Source organism: Elephas maximus, chromosome 5 (genome assembly GCF_024166365.1).
Source record: "Elephas maximus indicus isolate mEleMax1 chromosome 5, mEleMax1 primary haplotype, whole genome shotgun sequence".
Classification (NCBI taxonomy): Eukaryota; Metazoa; Chordata; class Mammalia; order Proboscidea; family Elephantidae; genus Elephas; species Elephas maximus.
In genome coordinates, this window is record NC_064823.1 from 30,848,330 (window position 1) to 30,861,086 (window position 12,757).

The 12,757-nt window shown below is 37.9% G+C and overlaps 1 protein-coding gene across 3 annotated transcripts in view; it reads left to right on the forward strand.

Moving 5' to 3' along the window:
* Positions 1-12,757, forward strand: part of SEC24D (SEC24 homolog D, COPII coat complex component) — a 110,821-nt gene that overhangs the window by 70,389 nt on the left and 27,675 nt on the right. For all 3 annotated transcript variants that reach the window (XM_049885427.1, XM_049885426.1, XM_049885428.1), the window contains exons 12-13: positions 4,056-4,247; positions 5,056-5,149. In XM_049885427.1, coding sequence (XP_049741384.1) covers positions 4,056-4,247; positions 5,056-5,149 — 286 coding nt within the window. The remainder of the gene's footprint in view (positions 1-4,055; positions 4,248-5,055; positions 5,150-12,757) is intronic.

Below are 12,757 nucleotides of genomic sequence, written 5' to 3' on the forward strand. Positions count from 1 at the left end.
CTCAATTGATTTAGCGATAACATCTTCAAAGACCCAGTTTCTAAACAGGGTCATGTTCACAGGTACCAGGGGTTACGACTTCATGTCTTTTTAGAGGACATAATTTAATCCTTAACAAATTCTAAATCTGGAATTTGAACTTGGTTAGTATGAAAGAAAACTAACTTCTGGAAATGACCTCCCTCGCTTTCCATTCTCTTTCTCGAGTTGGTTCAAATTACACTAACCTGTTTTCATAGACAGTTACTTCACCAACCCTTTGTTCCTTTACAACACAGGAGTGATATGAAGTTTATAAACTATTGATATAAGTTATGAGATCACACACTTCCCTTAGGTCTTGTCACAGATTGAATCGTATGCCCCCAAAATACTTGTCAGCTAGGCTAGGCCACAATTTCTGGGCATTGTGTGATTGTCCACCATTTGGTCATCTGATGTGATTTTACTATATGTTCTAAATCCTGCCTCTCTGATGTTAATGAGGCAGGGTTAGAGGCAGTTATGTTAATGATACAGGACTGAACCTGCAGATTAGGTCATGTTTTATTTAAGTCAATCTCTTTTGAGATGTAAAAGAGAGAAGCAAGCAGAGAGACAGGGGACCTAGTACCACTAAGAAACAAGAACCAGGAGAATAGCACGTCCTTTGGACCCAGGGTCCCAGCGCTCAGAAGCTCCTTGACCAGGAAAGATTGATGACAAGGACCTTCCCCCAGAGCCAACAGAGAGAAGGCCTTCCCCTGGAGCTGACATCTTGAATTTAGACTTCTAGCCTCCTAGACTGTGAAAGAATAAATTTCTTTATTAAAGCGATAACTTGTGGTGTTTCTGTTATGGCAGCACTAGATGACTAGGACAGGTCTCATTATAACTTTTACATCCAGTTGGAGCAGATGTGTGATTGTGGCAAAGGATAGGAGAAAAAAATAAAAGGATACTGCTGGTTATTTCCTTACGCTTTTCAAATAATCTCAAAAGTTTTTATTCAAGTTAAAATGCCCTTTATCTTTTAAAACAAATTTGTTTTTGTTTTTTTTTTCCTCCCCTGAAATTTATTTAGGGTCATGTCTGTTTGTAACCTTGTATTTTTTATGGTAAGATTGCCATCTGTCTTATTTACCTCTTTGAACTGAAGCAGATAATATGCTACATAGCCTTTTTAAACACAGCCTTAAGTCTTGCTGATAAATGTCTAAGACATGCTCATTTCTTAGCTAATCTTTTGAAAAGGAAAGGCCTCATTCTTCATTATTTAGCTTTGAATATATGTCTTAGGTCTTGCCAAGTTGCTGGACTTTTCAGGCTGATTTCTCTAGAACAGGAAAAATGAGATTTGAAGTGTCTTACCTGTTGTGCAGGTCAAGTTCTTGGGGCTTTTTGTTTTTAATTCCATTGTAGATAAAATGTTCAGAGTGCATGATTTTGAAATATTCTAGTTCATCTAGTTGCTAGCATCTTCAGACCTACTCTATCAGATTGTATATCCCAACTTTTCATTCCATTAAAATAATGGGGGCAAGTGTTTAGGGAAGAGGGTAATTGAAAAGCAGGAGGTACAAAAAATGTATTGTTCTTTATGATAGCCCTAAAGTACCTTCACAAAACTTGTAAAGAATTAATATGAAGGAGAGGCTGAGACTTAGCTTTTTTCTTCTGGATATGATTTAATGAGACAGTTACACTGTTGAAAACTTAAAGACGGTTCTTTGTTTCTCAAATTAAAAAAAAAAAAAAAGCTCCCATAGAGACAAGTACTGATATTTTGCAATAATATGAGATGTTCTGATTAAGTGTTTTTTTTTAATGTTAATTTAGATTTTAAGTGAACCCTATGAATCCCAGGATACTCCTTTCCCATCACTTGAAAACATCCAAACCCAATGGGAAATAGCATTCCAGATACTTCTCTCTAGTTTTTCTTTTATGTCTCTGGCCTTATTTGACTCTAAATTAACTATTAAAAGGAAATAAAAGTCTTCAATGACTTGCTAGACATTTTTCACCTTATAAAATAGAAAGTCTACTGGGATATGGAAGCATACCCGGAGCTATGCTGGTAGACTGGCTCTCATATAAATAAATCAAGCCCTGATTTGTAGCATTTGCTGATTTCTGTGATACAAGTACTGTCATCCTAGCTGATTTTAACCTACCATGGTGGTGGCGTTAAACTGGAATTGGGAAGAGATGCACACAATCAGCTTATTAATTTGGGCTGTAACTTCCCATCCCAAATACAGTGTTTCATCATCATAGTAATCATGAACAAAACCTCTATCTCCCCAGATTTTACTAGACTCTGTGGGGAGCAGAGAGCATAAGACGTGGTCCTGTCTTTTATTGGCTTATAGCCAAGGACTCATGGAGAGTTAACTAAAAGACATTATATGCTAAGAGCCAAATGAGAATGATTTATAGGCATTGAGAAGAGGAAATAACTTCTGGTAGATAGCATCAGAGAAGGTTTCACAGAAGAGCAAAGATTTGTGCTTGGTCTTGAAGAGTAAGGTTTTCATAAATAGGGAGAGGAAGGAGAACGCATGGATGTAGTGGTTTGTTACATGGAATCATACAGCTTAGGATACTGAGGGGTGTGTTTCTGTCTGTCTGTCTGTCTGTCTGTCTTCAGAGGATGAGAATTCCCACTTCTGAAAACTTTGCATGAGATTTTAGAATATAAACATTTACAAAGTGGTTTTGGAAAGCATTATGAGGATCTATTTAAATTGCCCCCCCACCCCCCGCATTTGTCAAGGCCACAATGAAGAACCAATGCCCTCAGTTAACAAAGGAAGTAGAGAAGACATAAAACAGGCTTAAAGTCAATACTTTGCCAGCCATACTGTGCTGAAACATCAAAGAAATTGGCAAACCTGCAGTGGAATCAGCAATTTGAACTTCAGATACTTTCATCTAGATACTTCCCTTTTCCTTTCTCTTGTACTCAACTAACTCTTGTGCCATGTGCAAAATTTAGAAAGTGGGCAAACCAGGTTCTTTTTTTTTTAAAAAAGTTATCCCCTAAGCAAAGTAAGTTTTACTATCATCTAAAAAAAACATCATCTAAGGGCAAAGAAAATGGCCTGTTTCTTTCGTGGCTTCCGTTTAACCATTAAGCACTTATATCCACTACTGAAAATTAGAGTATCAGTAGTGTCTAGGTGTTTTATTTTTGTAGAGAGAGAAAGAATAACAGTGTAATGCACTCTGGTAAACATATAACTAGCGTTTAGTCCACTAATTCTGAACATACTTAGTATAAACTGGATTGAAAACATTTATGCCTTTATTAATCCTTTCAGAAAGATTAAGACCTTGGAATCTTAAAAAAAAAAAAAAAAACTACTTTTTGTTTTAATTTGGAGCTTTTATTATTTTTATTGCCTAGCCATGAGAATCACAAATGGTTACCTAATAAGAATTTTATCATCAGTTAATAATTTTGATTTGTTTTATGTACTTACATATTTTTACAGCCTGTAGTTCTCAAAATCTAGGCCATTTTCTATTGAACTTCTCTTAGGATGTGTAAGAAAAAAATTATACAGGCAGAGCGAGTCCTTTCTTGATAAAAATAGCTGTCCTGTTAGTAATCTGAGTGTGCCTTTCTCTGGCTTCAGATATTCCATTTGTTCTTCTGACCTTCTGGTGACTCCTGAGGGAGCTTTGTTTATAAAGAATGTAATTAAGCCTAGCTTGTTCGAAAAAAGATAAATAACTAAACCCTTGTAGTTTGCTATGGCTTGAGAGTAAATATATTAAAGATATATGAGCAAATATTTTCATAATATTTATTTCATTTTTTTTACTTAGAATTTTAAGAATTTGTTTTACTTTGTCAACTTGCTTATTTTTGTGATAGCACAATAATCCCTCTGCCCCGCCCTCTGCCGTTGTCATTTGCATTTCATAATAGAAATTAAGACAAAAACTTTAAACATGATTTCCATATATTTTATAAAAGGTGCACTTACTGAATTTCAAATAGCAACTCCCCTCTCATTATAAACTTTAAAAAGGACCTAAACTACTTTTTTTTTTTTTCCTCATAGGGAAGAGCAAGAAGAGACTTCAGCGATTCGAGTTGGCTTTATCACATATAATAAAGTTCTCCATTTCTTTAATGTAAAGAGCAATTTGGCCCAGCCTCAGATGATGGTGGTGACTGATGTTGGAGAAGTCTTTGTTCCTTTGTTAGATGGTTTCCTTGTCAACTATCAAGAATCCCAATCTGTGATTCACAAGTAAATATTGTTTTATAATTTAAATAGAAATCAGATGTCTATTTTTATTTGCAACATGTTTTGATTTAATCACACATTGTTTTGTTTGTCAATGCCAAGGGAATTTTACAGTTGGATTTTAAAACTCTGTTACTTTTATTAGGCCTGTCTGTTTTTAGAAGTCCCTGAGTGGGACTTAAGGTGTTCAGCTACTGACTAAAAGTTTGGAGGCTTGAGCCCACCCAGAGGTGCCTCTGAAGAAAGGCCTGGTGATCTGCTTCCAAAAAATCAGCCATGAAAACCCTGTGGAGCACAGTTCTACTCTGACACACACGGGGTCGCCATGAGTAGGAACTGACTCACTAGCAACTGTTCTCTTTTTAAGATAGAACAGTATCTAAAAGGAAGGATTTTTATACTCACCCTCAGTCCTATCAATCTTTTCTCCTTTTTTTTTTTTTTTTTTTGCTGGAAAGGTAATGTGAGGTACCTTAGGAAAAGTATTTCCTGCCTGTGGATCAGTTTATTCAATGATAATTATAATAACTCAAGATACAACCACTGTTCCAAGAATTGATAGTCTAAGAGATCAGTAATATAGCAAATACAGAAATATCTACAAAGGATGTGGTTTTGCAGATGTTCCAACCAAGCCATAAATATTGGTGTCAAACCAAGCCAGGATATCAAACGTTCTTTCCCTGAGGAATGGCCTGTGAAATTCACCGCTAGGTGTTGGGTACAGAGTAAATGCCATATGTGTTTAAGCTTGAAGCTTATTACAAATATGCTAAACATTTAAAACCTTTTGCTCACTAATTTCTTACAGTTTATTGGACCAGATTCCAGAGATGTTTGCAGACTCCAATGAAAATGAGACTGTCTTTGCTCCTGTCATCCAGGCTGGTATGGAAGCACTGAAGGTGAGAAGAAGCATCTCTAATTACTAGTTAAGAAATTTAAGAAATTTTTAAAAAACAAATGGACCAAAAAAAAAAAAAAAAGGCAAGTTCTTCTGTAAAGGGAAATACAGCTTTCATTAAAACATGTAGGTTGCTAAAAGCTATTTCAGATTTGCCCACAAATCGCAGGAGGAAATGGCCAAAACCACCAATTGCTCCCAGGATTTACATTCCAGTATTATTAGCTCTAAGTAACTAATTTTGTCAGGATTTCCAGTTTAGCTCCTCCCTTAGGCTTTTATATGAACTTTATGTGATTTATTTTAAAATTAGTTCAGCAATATCTGAGCCACTAGATTTGGTGAAGAAAAAAATTCCCAGATCACCCTCTGCTTCCTTGGGGCTTTCAAACATGCAAGGGCAAGGTCTCGTGACAGCCAGTGACAGAGATGTGACTACTACATGGGGCTTCGCCTAATGCCAGAAGTAGACACGAGGTTGTCCCTGTCTCCTGTCGAGAAACTGAGCCCAAACGACTCTGATCATCTTCATAATACTAAAGAAAGTCATCCTGAAGAAGGCAAAATGGTTTAAAAGTACTTAATCATTAATACCTAAGCACAAGAAGCAAACCACTTTGGCCCTGGCAGCTACTTCCTGAAATTAATTTTTAAATTTTATTAATGTTAAATTTAAATTTACTTTGAAAATAAAGTGGCTAGTAATAATGATAATAACGAACGGCAACAATAGTACAGAGCTGAGCTTAGGAAACACTTGCACATAAATTATGTTCAACCTCAGGGTTTGGTTCTAGTAGAGTAATTTTGCCTGGGCTTTTTTTTCTTTTATAACTTTTATTAAGCTTCAAGTGAACGTTTACAAATCCAATCAGTCTGTCACATATAAGTTTACACACATCTCACTCCCTACTCCCACTTGCTCTCCCCCTCTTGAGTCAGCCCTTTCAGTCTCTCCTTTCTTGACAATTTTGCCGGCTTCCCTCTCTCTCTATCCTCCCATCCCCCCTCCAGACAAGAGTTGCCAACACACTCTCAAGTGTCCACCTGATATAATTAGCTCACTCTTCATCAGCGTCTCTCTCCCACCCGCTGACCAGTCCCTTTCATGTCTGATGAGTTGTCTTTGGGGATGGTTCCTGTCCTGTGCCAACAGAAGGTCTGGGGACCATGGCCACCAGGATTCCTCTAGTCTCAGTCAGACCATTAAGTTTGGTCTTTTTATGAGAATTTGGGGTCTGTATCCCACTGATCTCCTGCTCCCTGAGGGGTCCTCTGCTGTGCTCCCTGTCAGGGCAGTCATCGATTGTGGCTGGGCACCAACTAGTTCTTCTGGTCTCAGGATGATGTAGGTCTCTGGTTCATGTGGCCCTTTCTGTCTCTTGGGCTCTTAGTTGTCGTGTGGCCTTGGTGTTCTTCATTTTCCTTTGATCCAGGTGGGTTGAGACCAACTGAGGCATCTTAGATGGCCGCTTGTTAGCATTTAAGACCCCAGACGCCACATTTCAAAGTGGGATGCAGAATGATTTCATAATAGAATTATTTTGCCAATTGACTTAGAAGTCCCCGCAAACCATGTTCCCCAGACCCCCGTGCTTGCTCCGCTGACCTTTGAAGCATTCATTTTATCCCGGAAACTTCTTTGCTTTTGGTCCAGTGCAATTGAGCTGACCTTCCATGTATTGAGTATTGTCTTTCCCTTCACCTAAAGCAGTTCTTATCTACTGATTAATCAATAAAAAACCCTCTCCCACCCTCCCTCCCTCCCCGCCTCGTAACCACAAAAGTATGTGTTCTTCTCAGGTTTACTATTTCTCAAGATCTTATAATAGTGGTCTTATACAATATTTGTCCTTTTGCCTCTGACTAATTTCGCTCAGCATAATGCCTTCCAGGTTCCTCCATGTTATGAAATGTTTCACAGATTCGTCACTGTTCTTTATCGATGCGTAGTATTCCATTGTGTGAATATACCACAATTTATTTACCCATTCATCCGTTGATGGACACCTTGGTTGCTTCCAACTTTTTGCTATTGTATACAGAGCTGCAATAAACATGGGTGTGCATATATCTGTTTGTATGAAGGCTCTTGTATCTCTAGGGTATATTCCCAGGAGTGGGATTTCTGAGTTGTATGGTAGTTCTATTTCTAACTGTTTAAGATAACGCCAGATAGATTTCCAAAGTGGTTGTACCATTTTACATTCCCACCAGCAGTGCATGAGAGTTCCAATCTCTCCGCAGCCTCTCCAACATTTATTATTTTGTGTTTTTTGGATTAATGCCAGCCTTGCTGGTGTGAGATGGAATCTCATCGTAGTTTTAATTTGCATTTCTCTAATGGCTAATGATCGAGAGCATTTTCTCATGTATCTGTTGGCTGCCTGAATATCTTCTTTAGTGAAATGTGTGTTCATATCCTTTGCCCACTTCTTGATTGGGTTGTTTGTCTTTTTGTGGTTGAGTTTTGACAGAATCATGTAGATTTTAGAGATCAGGCGCTGGTCGGAGATGTCATAGCTGAAAATTCTTTCCCAATCTGTAGGTGGTCTTTTTACTCTTTTGGAGAAGTCTTTAGATGAGCATAGGTGTTTGATTTTTAGGAGCTCCCAGTTATCGGGTTTCTCTTCATCATTTTTGGTAGTTTTGTATTTTGTTTATGCCTTGTATTAGGGCTCCTAGGGTTCTCCCAATTTTTTCTTCCATGATCTTTATCGTTTTAGTCTTTATGTTTAGGTCTTTGATCCACTTGGAGTTAGTTTTTGTGCATGGTGTGAGGTATGGGTCCTGTTTCATTTTTTTGCAAATGAATATCCAGTTATGCCAGCACCATTTGTTAAAAAGGCTATCTTTTCCCCAATTAATTGACCCTGGTCCTTTGTCAAATATCAGCTGCTCATATGTGGATGGATCTATGTCTGGGTTCTCAATTCTGTTCCATTGGTCTATGTGCCTGTTGTTGTACCAGTACCAGGCTGTTTTGACTACTGTGGCTGTATAATAGGTTCTGAAGTCAGGTAAAGTGAGGCCTCCCACTTTCTTCTTCTTTTTCAGTAGTGCTTTGCTTCTCCGGGGCTTCTTTCCCTTCCATATGAAATTGGTTTTTTGATCTCCTTGAGTCAGAGACTATTGTGGATGTCCCTCAAAAAGTGTTGAAATACACATTAATTTAACGTATCTTTTAAAAATTAATTTATGTCATAAAGTGATTCAGGGATTTTAGGGCTTACCCAGTTACAGAAGGACTTGAAATGCCTGTTTTGTTCCATTTTACTAAACACAAATGCCTTCTAGTTCAATTTGAAAAGTTTTTGTTGTTCTCTCTTCCAGTAAGAGATTTAGAAATCAGTATGTAAAATTTCTCTATGACCCTAGAATTCTTTCTGTTCTAAGAAGTTAGGACTGGGAATAATACTGTATTCATGTCCTGATAATTTAAAGAAACATAAAAATTATCTGCCTGAGAGGAAGGATGAGTGGCTATTCGTAAGCTAAAATAGTGAAGTGCAAAGAAGAGTACAGAAATGGCTTCCAGTGGACCATAGTGCAGAGGCCCAGCTGGACTCCTTACTTCATTCCTGAAAGGGAAGAGTGCTATCTTATAGCACTGGGCTTTTCACATTGGCTGTCCACAAGAGGTCTACAGGCTGCTCGACAGCTTTGAAAAAAAAAAAAAATATGTGAAACAAATCTGTGTACATACATTCTGTGAGTATGAATGTGATATTAATTATGATACATTACTGAAAAACCACTGTGTTCTTAGTAACCAACTGTTCTTCAAGTTTGCTCACGCACCACGAGGACTACAGCAATCAGCTCTTGGACAACCATTCACCAGGGTCCAGTACATTTCAGCCAGTATATATTAATGTCTTTTTGCATGTTACTTTTTGGTATATTTGCATTTTTATGTTAGAGTAATGTGTAATTTTACAGTGAAGTTTAAAAAATGGGGTGAAAATAATATTCAATGTAGTAACTCAAAAGCGTCAAAGTTTGTAAGTATGAAAGTTAATGACTAGTATTATTCTTATAAAGAAGAACAAGCTATCTTTATAAAAGATAAAAAAAGAAATGTCTTTATAAAAACTACCCATTGCCATTGAGTCAATTCAGACCAAAATAGGGAGTTATATTTATAAAATGACACTTTTGGACATAATGTCAATGGCAGTTGGTATCACATATTTGCTGGCAGAATAAACATTGGTTCTCCCCAACACCAATCTTCATACAGAAGCTAAAGGCTGTACCACTGCTTCAGAAGGGTAAGTATGGTGGTAGTTCCACTATCGGAGTCCCTAGGTGGTGCAAATGGCTAATGTCCTCCAGTACTAACTGAAAGGTTGGAAGTTCAAGTCCACGCAGAGGAACAAAGGCCTGTCGGTCTACTTCTGAAAAAACAGCCATTGAAAACTATGGAACACAGTTCAACTCTGACACACAGGGGTCGCCATGAGTCAGAATCAACCGGATGGGAACTGGTTTAGTTTCCCAGTTGACCAATCATAGAATCACTTGTTGAGAGGCAGGTGCTTTTTAAAAACACAGATTTCTGGCCCTACTTCCAAAGGTTCTGATTCATGAAGTCTTGCATGAGGCTAAAAATCTGTATTTTTAGAGCTCTCCAATCTATTTGAATGATTATCTATATTTAGAATCTACTAGCATGAAGAATCATAATTCCTTCTGGAGTCTTTACATTAAGTTAATTCACCAGAAAATTGCAAACCTGATCTGTACAACTTGATAGGTTCCTTTTGCTGTAGGAATGTTGCCTTAACGATGATTTAACTTCTTGCCCTATGCTTTTGATTAATGGTTAAAGTAAGAAACAACTTTATGAAGAAAACTTTTCTTTTGCAGAAAGTTAAGTGAAGACATCATTACGTTATTCTATTTCTTAAATGTAGAAAAAGTCATTTACTGATTTCCTAGGGTTACTTTTTATAACCATTCCTACTCATAATGTCCCTTTTAACCTTAACTACCAAGAAAAGTGCTAATAATACTTGGGGTAGATTTTCCAATATAATTATTTCCTTTCCCTGATTTTTAGCTCTTTTATATTTGCCTTAGTAGTTCTACTTCATGTGTGCCTTTAACCATAAAGTTTCCTCAAAACTTATTTTGTAAATAGATTGTTAATATGAACACAAATTAATGAAAAAGATTCTCCTGGATCTGTCAGGAAAATTCTAGAAGGATATAATTCATTGTATAAGAGGAGAAACTGCTGCAGTGTAAATATAATTGGAGCTTATCTGCAGTTTACGTTTTGTGCCTGATAGCAACTTTACCTAATTTGGACAAAGAAAAAAATGTTTCCAAATAGAATAAAATTGTGTGTGTGTGTGTGTGTGTGTGTGTGTGTGCAGCTGTTGGATGTGTGTATGATTGTTTAACTACTCCTGGCAGTCACATTATCTCATTATCTTTTCAAGACCTATGTGGGTAAAATTCAGTCAAATTTAAATTTGTGTAACATATATACGAGAATAGTAATTTTTTTTTTGCCTGAAGGTATCATTAGGCTAATAGCTAACATTTTTGAGAATTTTCTGGGTAGTATCTCGTAGCACAGTGGTTAAGCACTCTGTTTTTAACCAGAAGGTCAGCGGTTCAAATTCACTAGAGACTGTGTGGGAGAAAGATGTAGCAGCCTCCTCCCATAAAGATTGCAGCTTTGGAAACCCCACGGAGCAGTTCTACTCTGTTTTTTAGGGTCACTATGAGTCGAAATCAACTTGATGGCAACAGGTTATCTAAATATTGAAAAGGCCACTTCATTCATTCATTCGTTCTTTCAATCAGTAAGGATTTTTTAAATGCCTAAAGGGCGGCAGTTGTGGTTCAGTGGTAGAATTCTCAGCTTCCATGTGGGAGACCCAGATTCAGTTCCAGCCAGTGCACCTCTTGCACAGCCACCACCTGTCTGTCAATGGAGGCTTTCCTGTTGTTATGATGCTGAACAGGTTTCATCTTCCAGACTAAGATGGACTAGGAAGAAAGGCCTGGCAGTCTACCTTCAAAAATTGGCCAACGAAAACCCTATGGCTCACAAAAGTTCGATCTGCAATTGATTATAGGAATGGTACAGGACCAGGCAACATGTCATTTTATTGGGCATGGGATTGCCATGAGTCAGGGTGATTCAACGGCAGCTGACAGCAACAACATTTTGTAAGACAATGTAGGGACTACTGCCCCTGCTCCTAAGTTGCTTACAGTGTGGTGGAAGAGATGTAACTTTGTAATACAGGGCATAATGGAATGTTGAGTGCTTGTACTCTGAAGAGGGAGGAGGGCAGAGAGTGACTTTGGATAGCCCAGGGTTGTGGCTGGTCAGCCAGATAGCTCAGGATATTCTACACAGAGGGCCAGCGATGAGGTTCCCACCCTCTGTGGTCAGACTGTAGAAACTGAAAGAACATCAAAGTGAAAGTTTTCTTATTGTGTGTCCAAGTAAAAACATTTTAGAACTGGACTCCCTCGTTTGAATTATAGCTTTACTTTTGAATCAGATAGATGCCAAGTAAAATCTAATATATAATTAGTAGTAGTAAACTCCTTGAAGCAAACAGAGCAGATAAAAACTAACAAAAAATCATGTGCTAATTTGTCACAAAGATAAACAGGGACTGTGTAGAAAGTTCTTGGAATACCCAACTATTGATAGACCATTTTGGGTTATTAATGCTTACATGTTCACAGCATCTTATACTCTAGCTTTTTTCCCACATAGCATTTCAATATCTGTATCTCTTTCAAACTATGACACTCATAACTCAACTCTATGGGAATTACTGGCATTGTCTTTTATCTTGGCCGAAGAACAGTTTTCTAAGTTATTGCTTCCACCATAAAACCAGATAAAATACAATTTGGAGTAAGCATTTGACAAAAAGTCGGAGGGAAATGACTTTCAGTGGTTAAGCTTAAAAAATATCACCAGTTGGGGAGGATTTATCTTTAAGGCGCTCACAATATGTATCTAAATTTGATTTCAAAGTAATGCATCACAACAACGTTCATTCCACAAACGTTTGTGGGGCACCAATAGGGGCAAACGATTAACGTGTTTGGCCGCTAACTGCAAGGTTGGCGGTTTGAGTTCACCCAGAGGAGCCTCAGAAGAAAGGCCTGATGATGTTCCCCAGAATCAGCCACTGAAAACCTAACGGAGCACAGTTCTACCCTGACACACAAGGGGTTGCCATGAATTGATTCGACTCTACTTCAACTGGTGTTGTAGAGTGAAAGACCCTACACCTGACGGGGGGTTAGAATAACATTATGTGGAAAAACAAGGTCCCTCTTTTTACAGGGAGGCTTTGAGTTAGAGGAGAAGACAGTAGAATACAGTGTCATAAATTCTAGAATAGTCTTACCTACAAAGCAGACCGAGGACATAGAGGCGGAGGCACCAGCTCTGCTGAAAGCTTTGACAGCGTGCCCTCAGAGAAAGGGGCATCGGAGCTGAATTCTGAACATTTAGAGTTCTCCAGACTAGCCTTTCTCCACCTGTTTTCTGCCGTAATAAGAGTGACATAAGTCATTCACCTAATTCTATGTGATACATGCCTGTAGGCATAGTCAGATT